This window comes from Clavelina lepadiformis, chromosome 4 (assembly GCF_947623445.1).
Source record: "Clavelina lepadiformis chromosome 4, kaClaLepa1.1, whole genome shotgun sequence".
Taxonomy (NCBI): domain Eukaryota; kingdom Metazoa; phylum Chordata; class Ascidiacea; order Aplousobranchia; family Clavelinidae; genus Clavelina; species Clavelina lepadiformis.
The window spans coordinates 991765-1017913 of record NC_135243.1 but is presented as its reverse complement, the minus strand read 5'-3'; the positions used below and the strand labels follow the sequence as shown (position 1 = coordinate 1017913).

Here is a 26149-nt window from a genome sequence, read left to right as displayed (position 1 = left end):
GGCAGCAAACCAGTACTATTAAACTACTGAATTAAAACTACGTAAAACTCTCGAGTCAATGGCGATGTCTGTGGCGCTGGGTGGGTTTTACAGGATCCGGATGAGGCCACGATTTTCTTACGCGTTCTTGCTGCGTTACCCTGTCGTGTTCTCAGACCTCATGGTTAGGTAGACACAGTAGATAAGCAAGTACCTGAACTACAATAAATATAAAAACGTATTCTGCCATAGGGTTATATCAACGTTTAAAGCAAATGGCCTCACGCAGCTTCAATTTCTTACCTCTGCCATGCTCAGGATTCCCTTGTCAGTTGCTGCTCCACAATTCCTTTACTTTCTAGGTTATAATGTAAACGAAAAAAAGCTCTTTCGGTGGTTTGAAGCGAAGCACTCTCTTTTCAAGTCTTTAACTTGCAGAACCTCATTCAAAAACACTCAAAAGTTTTTGGCAGAAAAGCACCAACGCCACCTCTGTATGTTGTTGCAAGACGAAAATTTATTTGCGTCCAAGTATACTCTGGGACCAAAAGTTCTTCTGTTTAACAATTTTTCTGCCGATGTGTTGACTTTTCTCAGCGTCATGCCACACAATCGTTCGTACTTTCGATGGATAGAAATTTACGGTACATAATGTAACATTCGGTGTTTTGTGGCTACATATGTTCAAGATGGTCTTCCTGATTTTGGGAGACTAGAATTGGTAATGTTGTGTGAAACTATGTACGTGTCTCTTGTTAGAAAGTATGTATAGTGATTCCAGAGGACGAGGTCTTAAATACTTACGCTACGAAATTGCCAAAATGAACTGCTTGAAATTAAATATTCACATATTGTGAGTCCACAGGTTTTTCATGTTATAAGTTGAACAGTAAACTTTTAATACCTCAAATAATCAATTTTAGTGGGTTTGTTTGATTTTATTTCTGTTTGAATTTGTTCTAACAAAGTACATAACATTTGTTATTACAGTCAAATCCGCTTAATTCGGACACTTTGGTTCCGCTCACTTTTGGCCGAATTAAGCGGAGTAACGGCTTGGTCCGATTTAAGCGGAAAATCAATTGTTCGTTTCATGGTAATGCATAAAGGCAAACAACGCATTTAAAATACTGTACTGTTGCGTAATAAATGAATTGCAGCTGCGCTATACTGCAGTAACTGGCACTGATCGCATAAAACGTCTTCGTTTACTTTAGTGAGCAATTTCACTTTTTGTCCTAAACTTTTCTGCACAATTATTTTGTCCTACAAGATGGACGCGATTGTACCGAAGTAAAAGCGACTATGAAGCTGGCACGGCCTTATATGAGTTTATTGTCGATTGTTACTGCATCGATCGTCATTGTTTCACCATAATCGCTCATAATGCAATTGCATCTTGTCTTAAAACGAACGAAGTACTGTTTATTGTGTCATAACCTAACGATGGAATTGCGAACATGTGTCAGAATTAAGCGGAGAATTGTCCGAATTAACAGGAGTTTTTTACGTTCAATTTATACTTTTGTTCCGTTCCCGAGCATTTTGGCCGAATAAAGCGGTTGTCCGGGTTATCCGGTGTCCGAATTAAGCGGATTCGACTGTATATAGTTAGGAACCACATATTTTAGCTTAAATTTATGTTATTTTGAAGATATTTATTGTGATTGTTAGCATAAATGTCGTATTTGTATTTGAAAAGTGAATCAAATAATCGTAGCACTTGTGCGCGTTGGTATTCCCAAATTATTAAAAAGAAACCTTTTTACATTTCGAGGAAAGTAATTTGGGTTGCCTTGTGACAACCAAACCACGTGACTCTGTGTCACGTCATAGCATACGTGCAGAAAAACATCTGCATCAGAAATGATAATATGATGACCTTGATTGAACTGGTTGGAAATTGAAAAACAAATATGTCAGAGGTCAAACTTGGCCAGGCTGATGCAACGTTTGAAGAGAACAACGAACGAAAAAAGGATTTATGCTAAAAAAAAGCGGATGGTTTGGTTGCGAATCTGGGAGAGTGGATGGAGAGACAGTAAAAAAAACGAGTGCATAAAAAACGTGATTTACCAAAAATTTGAGTTGTTGGGCGACTGAAGAAGAATAAAAAAGTGTATTCTGTTGCTGCCGGAGTATTCTATTTGAATAAGGCGATTTATCAATAGTTAGAAGTGACGAAACGTCATAAGCTAAACGTCATAAGTGGTGCCCCGATAACTCGAACCCAAGACCTTCAACGTGAGAGTTTGTATGCAATAACTTAACAACGTGGGACTTCAGCGGAATTTCGTCATACCTGTATCCAACTTTCTACAGCTGTTAATTTTTACGGAACTTCACCCTTCATACTTCTAACTGGTACTGTGTTTTTTATTGTATATTATCATTGATGGTTAATGGCTTTATGTTAAACTTCTCTTATGTTTTCAAAATTGAATTTTCTTAACACATTAGAACACGTTATTGATAGTCATTTTTCCCCTGAAACATTACCGCAATCGAGCGTTATGTCCACAAGTGCTCCAATAACCATGAGCGATATTGCCACTGATAATGACCTAGTAACCTCAGAAACTTTAACCCCTTCCTCGAACACGTCGCCAGTCTCGGAAGGTGTTAAAACTGACTCTTTTATGTATGGCATTGGACCGTCTCGAACGTCTCGAGTGAAATTTGGCACTGATTACCCTACTAGCAGTCGAAATCCTGATTTCAATCTCTTCCAATCGACTCTAGATTATTATCCTCCTCGCGTTGGAATTAAAGTTTCTTTACCGCCATTTTGGTCAGACGCCCCGCGCGTATGGTTTCAATCAGCGGATGGAGTCTTTAGACAGAACGGAATAATTTCTGAGTATGAAAAGTATGACCTTGTGCTTTGTGCGCTAAATTCAAGACATATGACTCGTGTTGAACATATTATTTGTCATAAACCAGAAGATAAGCCATATACTGCGTTGAAGGAAGCGTTATTAAAGGAATTCGAACTTGATGAATCTCAGAGGTTAAATCAGTTATTGTATAATGTCCAACTGGGTGACTTAAAACCTACCGAACTTTTATTTCAAATGAAAAAGTTACTTGGAAACTTTTCTGATGATAATCCAGTTGTTACGTCTTTGTTGAAAAAGTTATTTCTTGACAAATTGCCATTACATTGCCGTCAAATTCTTGCTGGCTCTTTAGAGGCTGATTTAGATGTCCTTGCTTGGCGCGCGGACGAAATCATGTCGCACTCTGATCAAACTCACCCAACAGAAGTCAGCCTCCAAAATGTCAATTCCAATCTTTCTTCCATGAATGCAGTTCTTACCAAACGTGTGGACATGTTAGAAACCGAACTCGCAAGGCTGCGAATGCAACGTCATATTAGCAATAATAAGCCTGATACAAACCAACGCTCGTTCGCCCGACCCAGCCGATCGAGTCGATCACCCCAGCGTGACCGCTTTTACAGCAATCAATTTCGGCCGAATTTTTCTCCTAATAGCCGAGGTGCTGAATATTCAGGCAGAGCTTTTAACAATGAAAGACCACGCTTCTTTCCTGGTTCCATAGATTCGGCTCAAAGAACTAGGCGCAATTGTAATCCGCCTAATCGCACATCGAATGCTCCCAATTTATGCTTTTATCATAGCAGATATGGCCGAAATGCTTTCAAATGTCAATCACCTTGTGGTTGGAGGCGTGATTCATTGGCAAAAAACGCCTAGCGCCGCCGACAGGTCCATCACAAGTTATCGGCGGCGTAAAATCAAATTCTTTGATGTACATATATGATGATAAAACTAAGCTTGACTTTATGATTGATACCGGATCGCCTAAATCTTTTGTGTGTGCAAAACATTGCTCTGATTTTACAAAAGGGAGTTATTACAATTTTCAAGCAATAAATGGCTCTACTATTAGAGTTGTTGGAAAGAAATGTTTAACTATTTCTTTGGGTTTAGAGGATGATTTCACTTGGGAATTTTTGGTAGCCGAAAACATTACGTCTAATATAATTGGCTGTGATTTCTTAGCGTCTAAACGTTTGCTTGTGGATTTATGTCTTAGGCGTTTGACAAAAGCCTCAAATACGGCTTACTGTACACCAGACAGCTTTTTGTCACAAATTTCGCATTTTTCTACGGATGCTGAACAGAGCCAACCGAATACTGAATTCGATTTTGTTTATCAGAAATATTCTCAAGTATTTGACGTCACTAAATTTTCTCAACGTGCAATACCGGGCGTAACTCACCATATTGTTACCGATCCCCAAGCTGCACCAATCAAGCAGAAAATGTTTCGTTTCTCGCCAGAAAAAGAAGCAATTATTCGTAAGGAATTAGACCGGATGTTAGATTTGGGTGTAATAATTCCCAGCTCAAGCCCATTTCGTTCCAATATTGTGTTAGTACAGAAGTCAACCCCAGGGGAATTCCGACTTTGTATTGATTATCGTTTTTTGAACGCTATCACATCACCGGATACTTATTCTACCCCGTTTTTGTCTGATTTTGTTAACCACATGGCTGGGAGTTGTATTTATTCCCGCCTTGATTTGAAAAGTGCTTATTGGCTAATTAAAGTAGCTCCAGAAGATATCCCCAAAACTGCCTTTAGTTTTAAGGGAGCTACTTATTGCTTCCAACGAATGCCATTTGGACTTCGAAATTCTATGGCCACTTTCCAACGAGCAATAGATCATGTGTTACAAGGTTTATCTAACTGTTTTGTATATTGTGATGACATCATAATCTTTTCCAGTTCAGCTAAAGATCACAAAGCCCATCTCGCAGCAGTTTTTGATAGGCTTTTGCAGTTTGATATGATCGTGAATAAAGATAAGTGCATATTGGGAGCTGATTCTTTAACATTTCTTGGTCACAAACTTTCCAAACATGGAGTTCAGCCTCTGGAATCGAAGGTCAAGGCTATTATTGATTTTCCAAAACCAACCAATATGAGAGATCTTCGCCGATTCTTGGGAATGATTAATTTTTATCGCAGATTTATTCCTAAATGCTCAACTCTTTTAGCGCCATTAAATAAGATGATCAAACCCAGTCAAAGAGGAAAGAAGCCCATCGATTGGATAACAGAAGCCAATGAAGCCTTCGACAAAGTGAAGGATGAGCTTGCAAACACTGTGACCTTGGATTTTCCTGTCAGGAATTCAATGACACGCCTATACACTGACGCCTCACTATATGCAGCAGGTGGTTTACTGACACAGATCGTTGACGACACTGAGCGGCCACTTGCATTTTTCTCAAAGAATTTTAACCAATGCCAATCGAAATACAGCACTATTGAGAGAGAAGCTTTAGCAGCTTCAATGGCTGTACGTCATTTCCGCTATTATTTAGAGGGAAGAAACTTTGTTCTTTTGACTGACCACAAGCCTTTAGTGGCTATGGTTAAGCGTGACTTGTCATCAGTATCCCCACGTTTGTATAGATACTTGTCATTTGTTTTAGAATTCACAGCGGACTTTCAATACATACCTGGGGATCAGAACCTAACTGCAGATCTCTTATCGCGTTCGCCCGTGACTGATCCAGCTGAAGATGCCTCTCCTGTTTCAGATGACAAACAGCACGAACAATCTGAAGAACACTACCAAACTATTGCTGGAATGGTTGAAGATTCTCCAACGCTTGATTTTAAGCGAATCGCGTCTGAACAATTCACAGACCCCACACTACAAGATTTGATTGCAGGCGATACGTCATTACAACTTCGTCAGATACCAATGACTAATCAGAATATTTCAATTTTATGTGATATCAGTACAGGTCAGCCTAGGCCCCTTCTGCCGCAGTCGTTTCGTCGACAGGTATTTGATAAAATCCACGGACTTTCTCATGGTGGTATAAAAGCAACGCAAAAATTGATGTCCACACGATACGTGTGGCCTCAACTTCTTCTTGATTGTAGAGATTGGGTTCGAAGATGTATACCTTGTCAACAATCTAAAATACATAGACATGCCGTAACTCCTTTGCAGAAATTCAAGAAGCCAGATGGAAGGTTTTCCCATATTCACGTTGATATACTTGGCCCTTTACCGCCCAGTAACGGTTACTCTTATATTCTGATGATCACTGATAGATTTACCAGGTTTATGGTTGCAGCTCCATTACGAGATATCACTGCTAAAGAGGTTGCCAATGCATTGATTTTAAATTGGGTCTCGTACTTTGGTGTTCCTATGAAATTAACAACTGATCGCGGTTCCCAATTTACCTCCGTACTTTTTCGCGATCTAGCGGCTTTCATGGGCACTCATCTGATTCACACTACAGCTTATCATGCGAGTAGTGACGGCGCTGTTGAAAGAAAAATACAAACACTGAAGAGAGCTCTTAGAGCTCACACACAAGATTCTGATTGGATAAACAACCTTGGTTGGGTTGTACTCGGCTTACACGCAACGATGAAAGCTGATATACAAACTTCTCCTGCCGAATTAACTTTTGGAACCACTATTCGTCTCCCAGGAGAATTCTTTGAACCACCAGCTGAAGATTACCTTCCCCTGTCTAGGTATGTCACTACCCTCAGTAAAGACATGGAAAAACTTAGATACATTCCTCCGCGTGAGCCCTACCCCATTAAAACGTATGTTCACAAAGACCTTTGGACTTGTTCTCACGTTTTTGTGAGACATGATGCGCATAGGAAGCCCCTTTCACGCTTTTATGATGGTCCATTCCTTGTATTAGATCGATCAGACAAATATTTCACTCTATTAATTAAGAACAAACCTGCAAATGTTTCTTTGGATCGTTTAAAGCAAGCTTATTTACCAGGCCTAGATTTCGCTGATCATAATACTGAACAAGAGGAGCAAATGCCTTCCTCTCTCAATGACAACTTACAATCCAATCTTCCATTTCAGCTCACTGACTTTGTCGATATCTCAGAGTCAGACACAGAAGAGGATATTCCTAGTAGTGATATTCCTCAAGACATTGATGAATTACCGGCCGATACCTATACTACTAGACGAGGCAGAATAATCCGCAAACCACACCGATATCGTTAGTCATGCATTTTATTTCATATGTGATTCTCATGACATTACCAGGAGCAATATTATCCCTTTTCTCTGAACCTCTGTCACCGCAATGTTATTATCAATGAGTATTTTATGAAGAAACCTTCCCACACCCCATACTGTACACATCCCGATACACAAATGTTACCTTGTCAGCAGCACGGTTAAGTCTGCATTTTTCTTTTTTGGAGCGAAAACCCATAATGCGCAAACGCGTATAGAACCAGCGCCCAGTCCTGCTGCATGTGCAGAATGGGCAAGAACAAAACACGCAGCTGGCTGCGGACCACTAGCGACGACCGATGGCATTACTTGGACGACTTCCACCAGAAACGTTACAACTTACAAATGGCCTACCGAATCTTCCAATACTGTATACCACGTCATTCTTATTAAATACTTAGCTATTTATGATCATGCGAGAGGTAAAATGAGCAGTCCAATCGGATCGATGTCCTCTTGCCAAAATCACTCAAGGCTCCTGTGTTTCGGGCACAAGTTGCTACATATGGGACTACATAAGTAGCAAAATAAATTGCCGATACAAACGCATAGGGCAAGACAATGAGACACTTTTAATGCATTTCAATAAGCGCAATGAACTTTTTCGTCTTGAAATTAAGTCACTAGGTGTGTCCATCCACAAACGGGTGACATGTCCTCTACCGGTAAGGATATGCCTCCATGACACAGCAAAATGCACACCTGGTGGTCTTACACTTGTCCCTTTTCAATTGCAATCGCATCAACACATTGCAAGTTGCTTGGGATTCTTTAACAACTGCATTTCCTTTACATAGTTTTTCTATGTACGCTGCAGAAGCTTATTTGTTGAATGACGCAACAGATCTCACTAAAGAAACAATTCATCACCTGACGAGTGATATCCATTACTTAGAATGCCAGATCCAATCATTTCTGGCTGACATTTTCTACGTCATAGGCCCTTTGTTCCCTAGTGAAGTCCTCAGCCATCTACTTGGACGTCCAGCATGCGCAATTTGAATTTGTACACAAAGATGTGCGTTTTGTTGAAAATTATATTCCTGGAAAAACAGTTCCTTTTGTTATTAATGGAAATTTCTATGTATACGATAACTCCACTCTGACCAGACGTCATAATGACCCTCACTCCATTACTTCGTCCTTGGTGAATGTAGAAGCTCCAATGTTCACCCTTAATTTCTCTTCACTCATTAACTTGTTTCCTGGCAACATTGGTGGACATGATGATCTCAATGGCATCCTGGAAGCAGTCAGTCAACCTCGCCTCATACGGGTTAAGTTTTACACTTTTCTTGGCGGCACACCCCAGGCCCAAGCTAATACCCAAGCCGATTTATCCTATATTCAGAATCCTGTCTCTAATACCTTTAAACACACCTTTTTACAAATGATTTTTAGTATATACTCCCCAGTCATCAGTGGCATTTTATCAATCTTGCTTATTTTATCACTTGTTTGAACCATTCTTTGGACTGTTTGGCTTTTCCAAATTGTCAATCCATTTTTTGGTGAAATTGGCATGCACTACGTTTTCTCGTTTTAAACGAACTCTGAACTTGTCTGACAATTAAATGTGATGTACATACTTTGCTTATGCTTGTATATTGCTGTGATCTCGGCTCACGTTACTCCACAAATATGTATCATGTCGTGTCTTATTACTTTAATCATATTCCACTTATGTATTATACCTGTAATTATCTGCTTGTGTTTGTGATATTATTAATCGATATGCTTTTGAGTTTCAGACATTGTATCCTAAATGTTCATCTACATCGTGAAGGAACCCTGATTCCAGAGCGATATTTCTTCTCTTGCGCCATTCATTGTTTATTTCGACCTTTTGCTTCGGTCGCCTGCTCCCTCTGCAAAAACGTTCCTACGTCACGTTCCGGTCTCGGGTGGAGAGTTATGTGACAACCAAACCACGTGACTCTGTGTCACGTCATAGCATACGTGCAGAAAAACATCTGCATCAGAAATGATAATATGATGACCTTGATTGAACTGGTTGGAAATTGAAAAACAAATATGTCAGAGGTCAAACTTGGCCAGGCTGATGCAACGTTTGAAGAGAACAACGAACGAAAAAAGGATTTATGCTAAAAAAAAGCGGATGGTTGGGTTGCGAATCTGGGAGAGTGGATGGAGAGACAGTAAAAAAAACGAGTGCATAAAAAACGTGATTTACCAAAAATTTGAGTTGTTGGGCGACTGAAGAAGAATAAAAAAGTGTATTCTGTTGCTGCCGGAGTATTCTATTTGAATAAGGCGATTTATCAATAGTTAGAAGTGACGAAACGTCATAAGCTAAACGTCATAGCCTAATGAAATTTGTAAAAAATGTCCGCCTACTGTACTTACACAGGAGTACTTTTAAGTTGTTTCGACCTTGATCAACCTTGCATTTAGTGGAAACGTTCATAAACTTACGGTATTCCAGGGATAAGGAAGGTTTTAAACAGTGTACAGTGACGAAATGTCACCATCTCAATATTAATGTGATATATATCGCTATAACAGCAACTATTAAGTCAGTAACTCTGACTGTGTCAAGTGGTTCCATATATTACATGACACGAATGAGATTAAGCCACTAGTCTTTCACTTATAACGAAGTAAACGCCAATCACATCGTATAATGGGTTTTAGTTAGCCAACATTGTTTCCAGTGCATCGGTGGGACGTAGTCAGCCATAAAAAAGCGTTGCAAACTGTATGTAGGCAGATTTATGGGTACTTGACCACAATAAGGCATGAGCAATGTTTTTTTGAACGAAATCGGTGTCTTATAAGTCAATGATAAAAATTTTGGACTAGGCCTAATAACGGTCACTTTTTTCCAGTGTATAGGCCTAGCCTATATAGTTGCTGAAGAATTGTTTGGTTTCAAAAGAATAATATTTGAATGGTGATTTGAAAAGCAAAGTTTTCAAGTAAAGCCCTTCAATAGGCTGTATGAGAAATATTGACCCTGGGTTAGTTTAGCCTAGAAAATATAGATCATATAAATACAGGAAATATAATAATTTTGTAGTCGGTTGAAATCGATATCGTTAGCCTAGTATTTGTGTTCACCTGAATGCAGATGATATTCAGCGAATCTATTCTGGTTTGGGTTTGTATCGGCCTATCTCTACAGGCAGCCTTGCAAGTGCCTCACTTTTATTATGGCATGAAAGAAAATAATGGACGCACTCCGACACTATAGGCCTACTTAAATTTTAGGAAACACTTAACATGATAAATACTCAGCAAGTTCTTAGAACAGGGGTGGGCAACATACGGCCCGCGACGAGATTTTGAGCGGCGCGCAGACAGTTCAGTTTAGCAGTTTAGTTTTGACTTCAGCAGCTATTGAAGTACATTATTTGTTAATAAATTCATTAAATACTGTTTTTGGTCTCTTTGCTTAAAACTTAAAGTTTACATTAAATACGATTTATTCCTTGCATAGGTGGATAAATACACGATTAATGTATCGATTCAGGAATCCGGCCCGCCAAGTAGTTTATTTTCTCATATCAGGCCCGCCGACCGAAAAAGTTGCCCGCCCCTGTCTTAGAAGAAACAAATTTTGAGTCAGAAAAGTAAACACAAGATGTAAAAAGTTTCTTTCCTTGAGTCACACGCATTTCATAACTATATAGTATATAGACATGAAAACTAATAATCCTAACTTCATTATTGATATTGAAAGCATTCATTGCAAATGCAGAAAAAGTAGTTCACAGATCTGCCAACTGACTGACGTCTGCAGCGATTTTCAATTCGACCTCTGCGGCGAAGTGACGAAGCTGTTGTCTGTCGATCCACAAGATTACTGCGATGCTCCTAGGGAAGGAATTCGAAGGATTATGGAAGAGGTTTGTGACCAAAATAAACATATAGCCAATATGGTAAAGTTTATCATAATTTTGTTGATGATTATATGTCTCATTGTTGCTTCAATTTCAATAATTTGCTTTGTTGACGAGGCTAAAAAGATTATTATGAAATGTAGTTTGATTTCATTGCTAGTGTTTAATTACAAATATTCCCGTAATTTTGTCTCTAATTAAACTTAGCTTCCCTTCATTTCCTCAAGTTTAACCATTTGTTGACTTGGCGAAAACCACTGCTAAGAAATGTTGTTTAATTGGATAGACTGCCTAATTATGTATACCTAGTTTAATTTTGTTTTATAGAGTTGAAAATTATGATGAGTGAATCACTCGACTTGATTAAGATCGATTTTATTCGGATGGAAACAACGGTCGCCACAAATGCTCTCTTCCAGAGGAACGGTGAAAGAATGGCACTTGCTCTCACTAAGGGTTGGAGAGATCTTCTTTACATTGGAAATTAGTCCAGACTGAAATTATTCGACCTCGTAAGTTGATCAACTCTGATGTTTCCAGTTGACAATGCAGTTGTATTAAGCTACTACCCACTGGTGACGTTAAATGTGGGTTTTGTATTTTTCGTCTTTGCTTATTTTATAGTTTTCATGGTGTTTAATATTTCGTCAGAGATGAGTTTATTATCACTTTTTACTTTGATTTAAAGCAGCGGTTCTTAACCTTTTTGATCTGCTTTCCCATTAAAGCCAACCACAAAACTCATATTTCCCCTTACTGATTTTCTAGTTTTCCGTTAGTTTTAGTACAGTAAATACGCTTATGCTAGTTTCTGACTAGACCTCTAAAGTAGGCCTCACTTCTGTATGTAATTATAGCAGTTTATTTGTTTGATGCTGTTGTAGCTAGAAATAGAAACAAGTGAGGACTCAAACTAATTATGACATCATTTGTGCATATGGTTGTGCCTGCCTGTACAAACTCAACACCCAAAGCAACCCATGAGTTCAAAACTGTTGCCCATCCTGGGATTACATCTTCTGATATAAAATACAACATCTCACACTCCTCTATGCTCAGGTTCAATGGAAGTAGAACAATATTATCCGGCCCAGCTCGTGGCATAGTGGGGTACCCTATGACGTCATTTGAAGACAAACCTATCATTGGGCACAACATGAGAAGTATGGTGCCGCTATGATATCCAGTATCAGTATGAGAATGTACGTTGCATGCATGTGCAAGCTAGGTCAACATTAATAAGATTACTTAAGTTATGTCCTTGTGTTGTCATCGTGGTGTCCCAACCATTTATTCCAGTGCTTGGTGTCGTAAACATGTGGCCGGACACTTGTTTATATGATTTGTGAATGTCCTGAAAATGCATTTTGATGAAATTTGTGCCATTATTTATGTAGGAACATCAACAGATGTAAGTCGATACGACGGGGATTATGAGCATGTGTTCAAGTCTACTACAGCTGGTGTCACCATACAAGCGCCACAGGTATTTTGTTTTGAAATCTTAAATTAAGGCAAAGCTTCAACAAAGTCACAAATTTTCTTGTTAATCTCAACATCAGGACAAAGTGTGTTTTTTATTTCAATGTGCCGATATGTACTAGTATGTATTGTTTGGACTCTGTATGCTTCGTTACATTTTTTTGTATATGTTGTATTGACTATCTTGTGTTCTTTCGATCGTTTTTTATATTTTTTACCTTTTTAACTTTTACAAATTAATGTGGAAGTTCAAAATTTGGAGAAAGACGACTTGTCTCGTTTTGCATTATTTCTACTGACAGTAGAAGATGTTGTCTTATTTTATTTGATTTCTATGACAGTTGAACATTTTCATCACAGCTTGACATCGACACAGTCGCAGCACGGTCTGGTCTATGCAATTTTTCAGGTTGGGATTGTTTGTTGTCAGCCCGAGTCCTCCCTGAATCTGCTGAAGCCCACCCAGGCCCCACATGCTACTGAAAGGGGATTCCCCTAACTGTGACGCCAATCTGTGTCTGGGGAGGTTGTTGCCAGAGTAAGTTCTATGTTGTGTAACAATATGGTTTGTGACGAAGTAAAGTGTTGTTAAATAACAATGCTGAATTTTTTTTGCTGCACCTATGTGCATGCTGTGCTATTGTCTTATTACAAGTGATTACATCACAAACTGTGCATAATTGCATCAATCCGAGGTAACTTATAAAGCAATTGTGAAGATAACATGCTACAAATGGTATCTTGGTTATAGCTTATGGCACACCTGGCACTAAACATTATTTAAAATGGCAAAATTTACATACCTAAGTAGTAGGTACTAAGTATGCTCTGTTTCTCTTGCGGTCATCTTGGCACTAGGGCCCATCTCATGGATGACCTGTTATGTGGTCACATGATTCACGGTCCAGCGATCATAATCGACAAGAACAGCACAATCTCAGTTGAACTCTATTGCAAGGCAAAAATGATTAAAAGGGTGTTGCATTATGATGTCATGGTGACACCAATTAGAATTTGATGAGGTTGGTTCGGTCTAATTTCTGCGAATTTATTGCACCAAGATATCTCAGCCCTTGGCATTTTATCTGTGGTTCAGTCATTAAAAGTCCTGTATAGTCCTGTGTATATTGCCAGACTTTCTTGTGTAAATATGTTCTTGACAACTGAGTAGGTGTAGTTCTATTATGATCATTGTGTGTCGTAAGAACACTCAGTATTGTATTGTTTCATGAATCGACAGGAACGACTGGATTTCTAGTGCCTTCTATTCGGACATGATGGTGGTCTTATTTCCAACGCTTCTCACATCCCAGGCCACCTAGTGGCCATGCAGGATGCCGTGCAGTACCAGATGAGGGCGATAGAGATCAATGAGGGAGATCTTATCCTCTCCCATCCATGTGCTAGAGGAGTTCATCGTCCCTATCTCACCGTGACCACTCCCGTGAGTATGTTGGTATCATATCATATGAACTTGCCTGATTATATCAGACAACATTATGTAACATGGCTTCATTATATACCCTTGTGACAATTGGTATTTTCATCATGATTTTATTTTCATGAATCATAATAATAATTTGTTTTATTAGTATTATATCATATGAAATTACCTGAATATTTCTCACAACATTATGCAACATTGCTTCATTATTTCCAACCACACACCAGGTTTTCATCCCTGAGCACACGAAGCCGATATTTTTCGTGGCAAATCGCGGCCACCACGCTGACGTCGGTGGCATCATGCCAGGTTCAATGCCGTCAAACTCAACGTCGATGAATGATGAAGGCGCTGTCTTTAAATCGTTCAAACTGGTCAAGGATGGAATTTTTCAAGAAAATGGTGATTTTATTTTTTCGTTAATTATAAATAACATCTGGTTCAATATTTCAACACATCTGTTGCAAATACATTTGGTTTTCAGCTGTTGTTCAGCACCAAAAAGCTATCAAAGGTGTGTTTGAAGAAAATTGCATTGGTCCATTTATGGTCCATGGTGTACTTAGTTTTGCGGTAGCCCAGGAATGTATTTAAGACAAATTAAATTATAAATGCCTGTTGCAAATGTTGGCAAATTTGATTTTCCCTTTGACGTCACAGATGTAACGGCCGTTCTGCTGTGACCAAGGAAATTCCCGGGATGCAGCGGAACCCGCAATCTCCATGACAACTTGGCCGACTTGAGAGCACAAGTTGCCACTAACCAGAAGGTGGGTGTCTTTTTAACGTCACAATTGTACCCGTCACAGACATTTCAACGAGGCTTTCTGTTTAGGGGATCCACCTGGTCCAGGAGCTTATATCAAATTACGGGTTGGAAGTGGTCCAAGCTTACATGGCACACATCCAACACCACGCCGAGGTCGCGGTCAGAAATCTGCTGCGCGACGTCTCCATGACAACGGACGGCGTACTCCGCGCGTCGGACAAGATGGACGACGGATCGGTGATCAACCTCAGCGTGGAGATCGACTCGCAGGAGGGCAGCGCGACGTTTGATTTCGAGGGGACATCCCCAATGGTGATAAACAACTTGAACGCGCCGAGAGCGATCACCAAGTCTGCCATCATCTACTCCCTCCGGTGCATGGTGGGCTACCACGTCCCGCTTAACCAGGGCTGCCTTCCCCCTATCCACCTCCTAATACCCAAGTGAATACTCCAAATACCCTATCCACGTCCACATTGACCGAATTGGTTCCTACTCGACCCCGATATCGTGTTATCCGGTCGTTCTCAAGAACTTCCAACTTCTCTCGGGCACTGGCGGAGAGTGACGTTATAGGGGCGGGGACGGGGTTTTGGGAGAGATTCTCTTTTGAAACAATTTAACGCTGTCAGTGTTGAGCGAAAGGAAGTTTCACAACTCTATGGTTGACCTTTGACCTTCCTTCATTGTGGTGAAGCCGATATACGATGTATTCGTGTTAATGTTCGTTTATTAACTTCTGTTCTATAGCGAATGTTTTAACTCGGCTCATGTTTTTCTAAATTTACTGAATTTTGTCAAAACTTTACGTTTTTAAGCCGTATTTTGATGCACTCGTAGACAATATTTTTTGCGTCACTCGCAAAATAACCGCGGTAATAATATAAAATACAAAATAACCGCGGTGTAGTTTCAAAGGACATCTGATCGAATTTTTTGCTCTCGCTGTTTCAAACCTTGTCACGTGCATCAGCCTCAGCACTGCTTCTACAAGTTTTAATTTTGCGAGATAATTCACTGAAATCGAAATGCAGCTTATTCCAACACCAGCCAGACACAAAATCCAGCTCCATGCGACCTGATGCGTGTTGTTGAAGCTCCTCGACTACTTGTGAGTGACATTGCAGCCCAGCGTTGGAGAGATCGCAATCTCAACTTACAGCAGATACTGATTATACACGGCCTACAAGATAAAAATATGTTTTAGGACAAGTTTGTATCTACCCAAGGTCCCGTCTCACAACTACTCGTCTGACCACACATTTACGCAATTTTATGACCTCATTGACCGTCCCCACGCCTTATCAATATCACGCGTATCAATAACCGATCCGGTTGCCTTTATTTCTACCTCACGTGTTGGCGCTACGATTATTCCTAGCTTTTATGTGTACGTTGTACAGTCGACTCCGCTTAATTGGACACTTTTGGCCGAATTAAGCGGAGAAACGGCTTTGTCCGAATTAAGCGGAAAATCAATTGCTCGTTTCATGGTCATGTGTAAAGGCAAACAACGCATTTAAAATACTGTACTGTTGCGTAATAAATGAATTGCAGCTGCGCTATACTGCAGTAATTGGCAGTGATCGCATAAAACGCACAAGAGTTATACCTTCAGGTTAGTTGTATTGTACAATGTACAGTATTTCGATACCAAACGATTCAACAAATACTGTATATTACTGTGTAACACACACATATACGCACTTTTTGATATCCCCACCAACGCAGCTAACTGCCCAACTGTGAAGCAAGCGTCTTTATTTTTTTCTTCGTTTACTTTAGTGAACAATTTCACTTTTTTTACTAAACTTTGAGAATCCAATCTTCAGCTCGGGATATTTTTCACAAAATGTGGCATATAATTCCTTCAAATTGCACAAAATGAGCTTCTTTTGCTTATGAAAATTTTTGGAAACACTTACATAATCTTTAATTCCAGGCATTAAGCAGGCAAATTCATCATTATCATACATAAATGAAATCAAAATAATAGTAAGAATAATAATAATAAAATAATAAGAATCAAAATAGGAGTAGGCAAAATTCAGGTTCAAAAAAGGAACTCAAATTTACTGTAACCTCTCTCAGAGTGCACCTTTAGCAGGCAGTAATTAATGTTTTTGGTGAATAATCTTTAAACACTAGCAGTTGGTGCCTTGGAATTGCAACCTTGCATATATATGCATGACCAGTTTTACGATATTGCTCAAATCTGCATTTTATATCTTATAAGAATCTTAAAAATAGTGCTTGCTGTTAAAACAAACTTTATTCCTAAAGGACAAAAAACAAGTTTCCAATTTTTGGATACATGAAAATACATGAACCATGCTACACAAAAGTGCAAAAATTATGTTTCCAATGCGATTGCTATTTTTGTAATTGCGTCGTAAACTTGAACTTTGACATCAATGAAAAAACTTAATTTACTCCATGAAGGAGGTGTGATATAGGTTTTTTATGAGCTTAAATGAATTCCTTGATCCCAAAAATGGTAAATTCAACATTTGTTTTATTATTCTACCTTCAGAAATAAAGATATTAAAGAAAATCATAAAGCGTGACCAGTGCTCACTAGCCAAAAGCCATTGTGTGGCGAAAATTTCAAACTTGAATAACTCGAAAACGCCTGGAGATATTTTCAAAATTTTTTTTTTAATCTTCGGCTTTTTCCAAGGTCTATAACATATAATGAAATAATCAAAATCCAAGAGTAGTGGTTACAAATTTTAAAAAAATTGGTTGATTATACATGGAATGACTCAGATGTAAAATTACTAAACCACATGTTTCAACATAACCTGAGATCAGTTGGTGGCAGCAATGAGTCAAAACTAATGATTTCCAGCGAGAAGAAGAAGTCTGTTCCTCTATATAAGCTAGACTGCATGAGGTGTGGGGTTAATTTAGTTGGCTTCTGGTAACTGTCAGTCGGTATTTAGCTAATTAAGTGGCAATGAATGTGTTTCAGTTAAGGAACAGTTTGATGTAATAATGTTGTAATGATTTGATGATGTATTCATGGTTTCCGTTATAAAAAGCCTGTAAAAATCGTTCATGTAAAAATCTGCATTCAACATAAATTCAAAAACTGTCGAAGCTGGCAAGGTGTGTGGAGTATTTAACTATTGTAATTGTAACTTTGAGTAAATTCTTCAAGATTCACCAAAGCGCGTGCTGTTGCTGAGATCGGGTTATTCTTAAGCTTGTCAATGAAGGTCGGTAAACTAAATTTTTAGTCAGAAAAATGACGTAATGTGTACACGATAACATGTCATCCGTTTCCTTCAGTAAAATCCTGAAACTCTTTAAACTATTACAACGACTGTCGGTTTAATTTATTAATTTCTTAGTTAGCATTAAATAATTGCTTAGATTTTTAGTTGTATTATGCATAGTGGTTTAGATATTTAGTTATATAACATTGGTTAAATTTCATTGTGTCATGTTGGTTAGAACTGTCATGTTTATGAAATGGTTTTAGTAAAGTCATAGATTGTGGATGATGGGCCCTTTGTGACAAGAGGGCTGTAGTGGCCCAGGCCCCCACTTTTTTACTAAAGGACCGGGTTCCCTCACTTTTAAAAACCAAATCTGTTCAAAATATGGCAGACTTAAAGCTATAGTCGAGTCTCGAATTTTACAAATAAACCTAATCTTGGTCCAGCCGCATTGGACAAAGTTTCGCCATCGCTGTGTACTTGAACTCGTAGTGGTGAAGCAAGTTTATAGAAGTAGCGACCTATCTGACACATGGCGCCCCTCATATAAGACGTCTCACGATTTGACTCACATCAAATCTTATAGCATGCAAATAGTCTTACGGCGTTTAACTTTCCTATCGTCGCTGTGTAGAACAACAACAAACTCCAAGCGATATCATAATTCCCTGTACAAGGGTTAGCGGAAATTTTAACTGGTATGACATCACAATCTTTATCCTCGGACTGAGGAAAGTCTTTGCACGACTTAAACCCGACCATGACATGATTCCTCATCGTTCCAGCCCGGGTTACAACGAGTTGGCTTTTGCGCAAGTTCCGATCGTCGTACATATTTTATTTGATTTTTACCGTTCAAATTATCCAGTTACAGTATCAGTAAAGTATCAAAGGTTGCATTGTTACGACACAGATGCTTTCTACCAAGGAGATTTAGATCAAACTAAATCATCTATTATCGCATCAAACATGGCCCAGACCACGCAAAAACGAAAAACATTTCAACGATTAAATATTCAACAACCCGCTGTAATTTCTCTGCAAAGTATGGGCTGGATAGTGCAAAATTTGCCAATGGCGCTTTTCAACTTGAATGCATCGAGTGGTTGGTACTATTTAAGATAATGAAAGAAAAGTTTCCCTTCTGGTTTTCGTAAATAAATTTTGTTTCATTATTAAAAGTTTTTATAAGCTTCGGCATGTCACAAGTCTGCTGGCTGCCTTGGTGATGACGCACATGGTGACGCCCATTACAAAGGTCGACCAACTTCTTAATGAATAACTCAAATTTACTTGTCTCTGCTCAGTTAATCATTGATTATATTCTTTGTTTTAATTACTTTGTCGAGTTAGCAGAAAGCTTTGCCCGTGCAACGTTTATGTTTAACCAAAAAACCGCGGCGCAGTTTCTAGAAAATCTTTGCGACGAATTAACGCGAGTAAATTTGCTTTGACATTCGTGGCTCGTTTCAAACAAAATTCAAACAAGTTGTTGTGAGGTCATGCTTAATTTTAATTTTAATTCTTTATCATTTGTTGCCACGGTGAGTTAAGGCTGTTAAAAAATTGGAACCCATGGCTCCAAGCGTCATAGATGTGTTTCTTGTCATAATTACGTTGCAGATTATTCCAGCAAGTCTTCCAAAACCAATATAAAACCTTAACTTTCGAAATAATACCAGTAATGAAATAAATTAAACATAGATTACTTTGCGGATTTGCGCTGAACTTGAAAAACACAGACATTTCCAGGCATCATAATGTGGTTATGACATCATAAACTTTATCTTAAGACTGAGAAAACGTCTTGCACAAATAAAATTTACTGATGACTTCACATCGCTGGTGGATGATACCAAGTTGTAGTTTTTGTGCAAGTTCAAGTCGAATCACGTGTTTTTAATACTTGGAGGTTCCAATAGATTGCGGTGGTAAACTTAATTTATCTGCATACATCGAGGTATGGCTTTCAATTCCTTGGTGATTTCTTTTAAGCGCTCAAATGTTGTTGTTAAAGTCAGAATTAGTAATTTTGTTGTGTCACAATGCAATAATGATGAAACCTGAAAAACGTTCAAAGAATCTGGTGTTCGACTAATTAACAATGATGATCGTTAGAAGTCCCACTTTCCCTGTTTTGCAAAACAAGTTTGTGAGATCAAGCTTCAACTTAGTGCACTTTAACTTATCCGCTTATTTACGGAAAAATGAACTTTGCTCATTAAAATTTCCATTTGAAACAATGGCTGCTGATAAGGGCGAGCGATATCACGTGAGTGTTTGCGTAACAGAAGTTGATCTATTTAGGGTCTAGCGCAGGTAGCACTCGATGTTTGTATTGTTAGTATTTCAAAAGTTACTAAGTTCTGCAACGAAAAAAGACACATTATTTCACTTCACTTCACGTCCTTACTCAATTGATGTTTTTGATGTCTATGACTCTCGTTTTCGGAATTGACTGTCGAAGAAATAACGTTGAGTGGTTTTATTGGTTGAATTTGACCTTTACAGGAGCAATTTAAATCCTTTGCCTGGTGAACCTCAACCAACATTTCAGTTTCGCTTTTAAACAAGCGCGTAATAATGTGTATCTGTATAAGTTGTTCGCGTCCGCGAGTTTTTTTTCCTTGAATCGCGTTCGGTCGATATATCACATACAAAAGATTTTCACGTAAATTAAACAACTGATGGCTTCCGCAATCGTCACCAAGCTGCATTTGCTACTACAGCAAGCTCCAGTGAGTGATTGAAACTCACGCACTTGAAAAACTCATTTTCCAACTGTCCGCCGACCATCGGTGTAATCCTCTCAGGTTCATCTCAACAATTCACGGTCAATCATGTAAGACCGGAGATACAACACTTCGTTTATTCCTTCAGTGAAAACCACAACGTGGAATGAAATCTGCCGCCGAGTTGACAATTGTTAATTGTTACCACGAGCACAAAGCAACACAGATTCCATCCCTGTCACAGAAAAAAATAAGCGCGGAGAGCAAATTACCAATGAGGTCCTAAGGTAGCGGAGTAAGGCGTCATGAGAAATAGACTAAAAACAACTATGAACGGATGAAAGATGAAGAATCGCCGCAGTGCGAGAGCAGCCATAAAATACCGACGAACATACATAATAATGAAACAATACACAACGGGAATGAAAAGAGACCTCGACGTCAACACGTTAGACTAAAACTAACCCATAAGAGTGGAGCAAATGAGCATTGTGCGCCGTAAGTAAGTGACTTACAAATGGAGTACAACTAACTTGCAGTGGGTCTGGTAAAGGTAACAACTCACACCGTGAACACGTGTCTTACAAATTGGGTGATACAATATAAGATGTACACGTTTATCTATCTATCTATCCATCTAAACAAAATCCAGTGCACTTTGATGGTGCAATTGGTCAGGTTGGACTTTGCAGCTCGTGGGAAAGCTCAATGCTGTTGGTAGCCTAGGATGCGTGTTGAATCGAAGTTCATTGATATTCTTGTCTTTGCCTTCGATTTTTTATCTCGAATCATGACCGATGGCATCCAGGAACAGCAACAAACGCACGATAAAAGATTAGTCACAAACTCACAGTTTCTACGGACACCAGGCTATATTGCTACTTTGACGGGCTTGGCTGATAAATTCAAAAGTTTGAGTCATTTCTCCATCTCCCCATCTAGCGGCGATTGAAATGCATAAAGGACTTTCGATGCACTTAAAGTAAACGAAATTTTAAAAGCATTGATTGCTAAATAAGATGGCGTATTAACTGAAGAGATAAAAATTATATTCTCTATTTTACTGATCACGAAAGCAATGAAAAGTGTAAGTTATATTGCCGAGTTATCTTCAAGCGTTGTTTGCTCAGCGTAATACGGTGCCAGGACGCAATAAAGTATCCAGGAGATAACCCGCCATATATTAACGTAAGCAAACAAGCTCGGAGCTCATGGCTTTTCTCACCCAGGACACTTTCCCATTTTCAGTGAAAAATGCCGCTTTTAGTTGATTTTCGCAAATCACCAATACGGTCGTGTTTAACCAGCTACCACGAAACCGTGTCGCACAATATCCAGTCTCATAGCTTTCATGACACCGGCGGCAAAGAGACTGCTCTGCCAACACCGGCACTAATTTAGCACTAAGTTAAATTGCCGAGTTATCTTCAAGCGGTGTTTGCTCAACGTAATAAGGTGCCAGGACGCAATAAAGTATCCAGGACTTTAAAATTTAATTTAAGTATCGAGGACCTCAATTAAAACGTAAAAGCGTCAAAGTGACGTCTTAAACCCATGTTATAGATCTGATGGTTAACACCGACCCCATTTATCAAATATCCAAGGAAGGTTAATTTTGACTTTGCATACTTTAGTTCGCATTCGTTCATTTTAGTGATAAACCGTTGTCGTTTAGCACATTCGAAATTATGCGCAAGTGTTCTAGGTGTCGCTCTTGTGTCTGGCGTTCAGATGTCGTTTAAGAAAAATGCTCAAAATGACTCGAATAGTTCATGCGATTTACTCATCAGCAAATTAAACGTTCGTGGATTATTTTCCCAGCCAAAGCACATATTTGCACAAGCATAGATGATTTACCGTTTGTATAGAAAAGGCGGTTTTGATTCTGTCTCTAGGTTCTATGCTATTACATTGTAATGAGCTCTTGTTATATCAAGAGTGGAAAACAATTTCTTGCCATACGAATTATATGCGCATGCATAGACTGGCAATTGTGAATTAAGCGTGAGAATACATTTGTTTAACGAACAAATATCATTGCAAAAACAATAAGTTCTGTTTTTCATTAACGATATCATATCGTATCATATATGTCATATCGTATCATACATGTCATATCGTACCATACATGGCATATCGTATCATACATGTCATATCGTATCATATCACGTACGATATCATGTCCAGCGGTATCATCGTCAAGCAGTTATTTTACTTCTTGGTCGATTAATTTTTTTTCTAGTGATACTGACTTTGTGTTACACGTAAACAGCTCGCCTGAATACATAATTCGTTACAATGTGCAGGGTATTACGTCATCGGGAATCCTTTGCCGACAAGTTGTCAATGCCGGAAACTCAGTTGACATCTTTTGATGTGTATCCGGGCGGTTCAGTTCCAACCAAGAAATGTGTGAAATTGGGACTTGCGTCCCCTTCGCGTAAATTGCCGTGTGTTGGACCCCTACAGCACAAGTTTCGCTGTGTTGGTTAAAGGACTAATTGAAAATAAGCCAGGACATCATATGCTCAAAATCGCCGTCTGACCATCCACTGCAATAGCGAATAGAGCGGAGCAACAGAGCGAATATGATGACGTGGCATCGTAACAAGTCAACAGAGAGTTATCACGAGTCGGTTTGTGGATGTCACATGATGCTTTCGATAACAACCCTGTTAGTTTCCCTGCTCTGACAAATTGGACCCGTGTTTGCACGTTCTCTCACATTGCGCGCGTTTGCACCGAAGCTGGCGTGATAGTAAAATTCATTCTCGTCGCCTGATGCTCTGGTTGTGCGGCTACTCTTCCCCGGTCTTCTGTTACACTGATGTCGGCTGCGAGTTGTAGTTTCCTCGGCCTCGATTGTGTGAGTCATTCATTTTCCGACCAATTTTGATTACTTCGCCCTCTGTAATTATTACTTTAGCTTGGTAATTGTTGGAGCTATTACGACACTTTGCTGTGTGGTCTCCATAACACGAATTACTGCGAATAGAATCAGTGAATTCAGTGTGGCTGGTGACGAAATAATCTTCTGAATGCGCTGGCGATGTCGCGCGTGGTTCTTTGTCAATGTGATATGTTCGAGCATATGCTTCGTGAAATGTTGAAACGATCGCCAAAATGTCATCGACCAATCAATCAACCAATCAAAATGACATCGGCCTGCCACCTTGTTCGCGAAGGTTCCTAATTGACGAGTTGAAAAGTGCGACGTCAACTTTTTAATAAATCGAGCTTTAACCATTCCTTCAGCTGTAGACGTGAGGTTTTCTCACCAATGACGCACAAATATCACTGCATAAGCTGGGAAGGTTTTAAGTCAACGAGCAATAAATCTGATGTTAACATGTCTGTGTTGTCTGTGCGCTCCTCGAAGCTCTCTGTATTTAGACGCAATAACTTGTCAAAGCACTCAGCGCCGTCATGAGTTGGGAGCTCTGGCAGCGAACGCAGTTGCGCGTGTGTCAGTGACTCCGGCCAGACTATTGCCGTCTCTGTCCTGTGTTTCCTGACGAGATGCTTTCGGCATCGATCCATTGATCCAGTAACCTTTCGAGTTAACACAATCGCCATAAATCTATGAACTAAAAATAATCGATTAAGATGCCGTGTGATGCAGTCCTTGGTCGTGTAGTAGCTTGTCTGCGGTATTGCATTGTGGGTAGAAAATAAGAGCTTGCATGGTTGGCAAAAGCTCGGCATGATGACAATATTACTTGCATCGTTGGCAGGATCGTCAGTGTAATGGGAGACCTGCTTGTGGTAATTATGCGATCAAAGTAAAGTGCGCAGTGGCGTTGGAAGGTAAACTCTTGGATACAGCGCAAAGTGCAAAGCTCTGGAATGTGTCACGTTTGTGTTTGCGCAAACACCAGCGGATATTAGCGGCGTTTAAGCAATAAGACTCAGGCATCTCTTGTTTTCAACCAATTAATCGCCGAACGCTTTTAGCATCTAAACAAAATCTCGCGCACAATGATTGGGCAATTGAACAGGTTGGACTAAATCTGATTGCAGCTCGTGGTAGGTCAATGCTGTTGGTAGCCTAGGATGCGTGTTGAATCAAAATTCATTGATACTCTTGTCTTCGAATTCTTGTCTCGAATCATGACCGATGGCATCCAGGAACAGCAACAAACGCACGATAAAAGATTAGTCACAAACTCACAGTTTGAAAGGACAGACAGTTTTAGTCATTGCTCCATCTCCCCATCTAGCGGTGATTGAAATGCAGGGATGACGTTCGATTCACTCGAAGTAAACGAAATTTTAAAAGCATTGATTGCAAAATATGATGTCATATTAACTGTAAACGTGAAATTAATATTCTATTTTATACTGAGCACGAAAGCAATGAAAAGTGTAAGTTATATTGCCGAGTTATTAGCAAGCGTTGTTTGCTCAGCGTAATACGGTGCCAGGACGCAATAAAGTGTCCAGGAGATAACCCGATATATATCAACTTAAGCAAACAAGCTCGGTGCTCATGGATTTTCTCACCTAGGGCTCTCGGTAGCAACGAGGCGGCTCTGGAACTATGTTAGCAACGAAGCACAAAGGGGCGGCTCGGAGACTGCGACGGCAAAGAGTACGCTCCAGAAATCAGGCGGCAACGAGCGTATTTCTGTTTTCAGGGTTTCCAGGGTGCTCCTGGATTTTCGGCGGAAACGAGACTGCTCCTGAACCCAACTCTGTTGGCAATTTCTCCTCCTTGTGTACGAATATTAACTCATCAAACGTACTTCATAGCCCCGTCCCTGTACGTAGCCTCCCCACTCTGTCGACTTATAAAAACTTTAATATAAAACTGGTTTTTATGAAAAAGGAAATGATTAAATTGAGCAATACCAAACTAAACAGCGACAAAAGAGAACGGTTTTATTTGTGGCTACTTGCAGCCTTGTTACAACTCAACTAAGTCAGTGCAATAACAATATTGAAGGACACGGCAATAACATACGTCATATTTACAGCGCAGCATTCGCTGAGCCTTTAACTGTAGTTTGTCCACAAACGTGAATTTATTAGGCAGGGGAGCCATCTCGCGGTGACAGTTTTACGCGGTTACAGTAAGTTTCAACGTCAATGACGTGGCGGCAACGAGACACAAATAAGGCACTAAAAGGCGGCTCTTGAACTCAGGCGGCAAGGAGCCGGCTATAGAGCACCGGCAGCAACGAGAATAAAAATCTGGCGGCAACGAGGCAGCTCTGGAACTCCCGCAGCAAAGAGACTGCTCTGGAAATCTGGCGATCACGAGATGTCTCCGGGACTCCGTCGGCAAGAAGACGGCTCTTCAACTCTGACGGCAAGGAAACAACTCTTGAACTTCGGCGGCAAGATGGCGGTTTTTGAAATCCGGCAGAGAAGAAACGGCTTTCGAATTCCGTTGGCAACGGTTTTGTTTCCGTTTCGGTCGGGTTTATGGATTTGGTTCAAAAATTCCGGAGCTTCGGAGCTTTGGCGGAAAAAGGCTTCACCGGAACACAACTTAGGCGGCAATAAAGCTGCTCCAAGATTTTCGGCTGGAAACAACATTGCTTTAAGAAACACTGACGTTAACGTAGCTGCTCAAAGACTTCCGACAACAACCACG

General features: G+C 39.7%; 1 protein-coding gene across 5 annotated transcripts in view; it reads left to right on the top strand.

Annotated features, from left to right (window-relative positions):
• The first annotated feature begins 9519 nt into the window (after positions 1-9519).
• The window catches only part of LOC143452345 (5-oxoprolinase-like), a 117713-nt gene continuing 101083 nt past the window's right edge, over positions 9520-26149 (top strand). For 2 of the 5 annotated variants that reach the window (XM_076953286.1, XM_076953285.1), the window contains exons 1-6: positions 9523-10905; positions 11227-11411; positions 11959-12062; positions 12297-12385; positions 12742-12919; positions 13622-13825. In XM_076953286.1, the coding sequence (XP_076809401.1) occupies positions 12017-12062; positions 12297-12385; positions 12742-12864 (258 nt within the window). In that variant the 5' untranslated portion in view covers positions 9523-10905; positions 11227-11411; positions 11959-12016 and the 3' untranslated portion in view covers positions 12865-12919; positions 13622-13825. The other 3 variants (XM_076953283.1, XM_076953284.1, XM_076953281.1) reach the window with 3 other exon arrangements.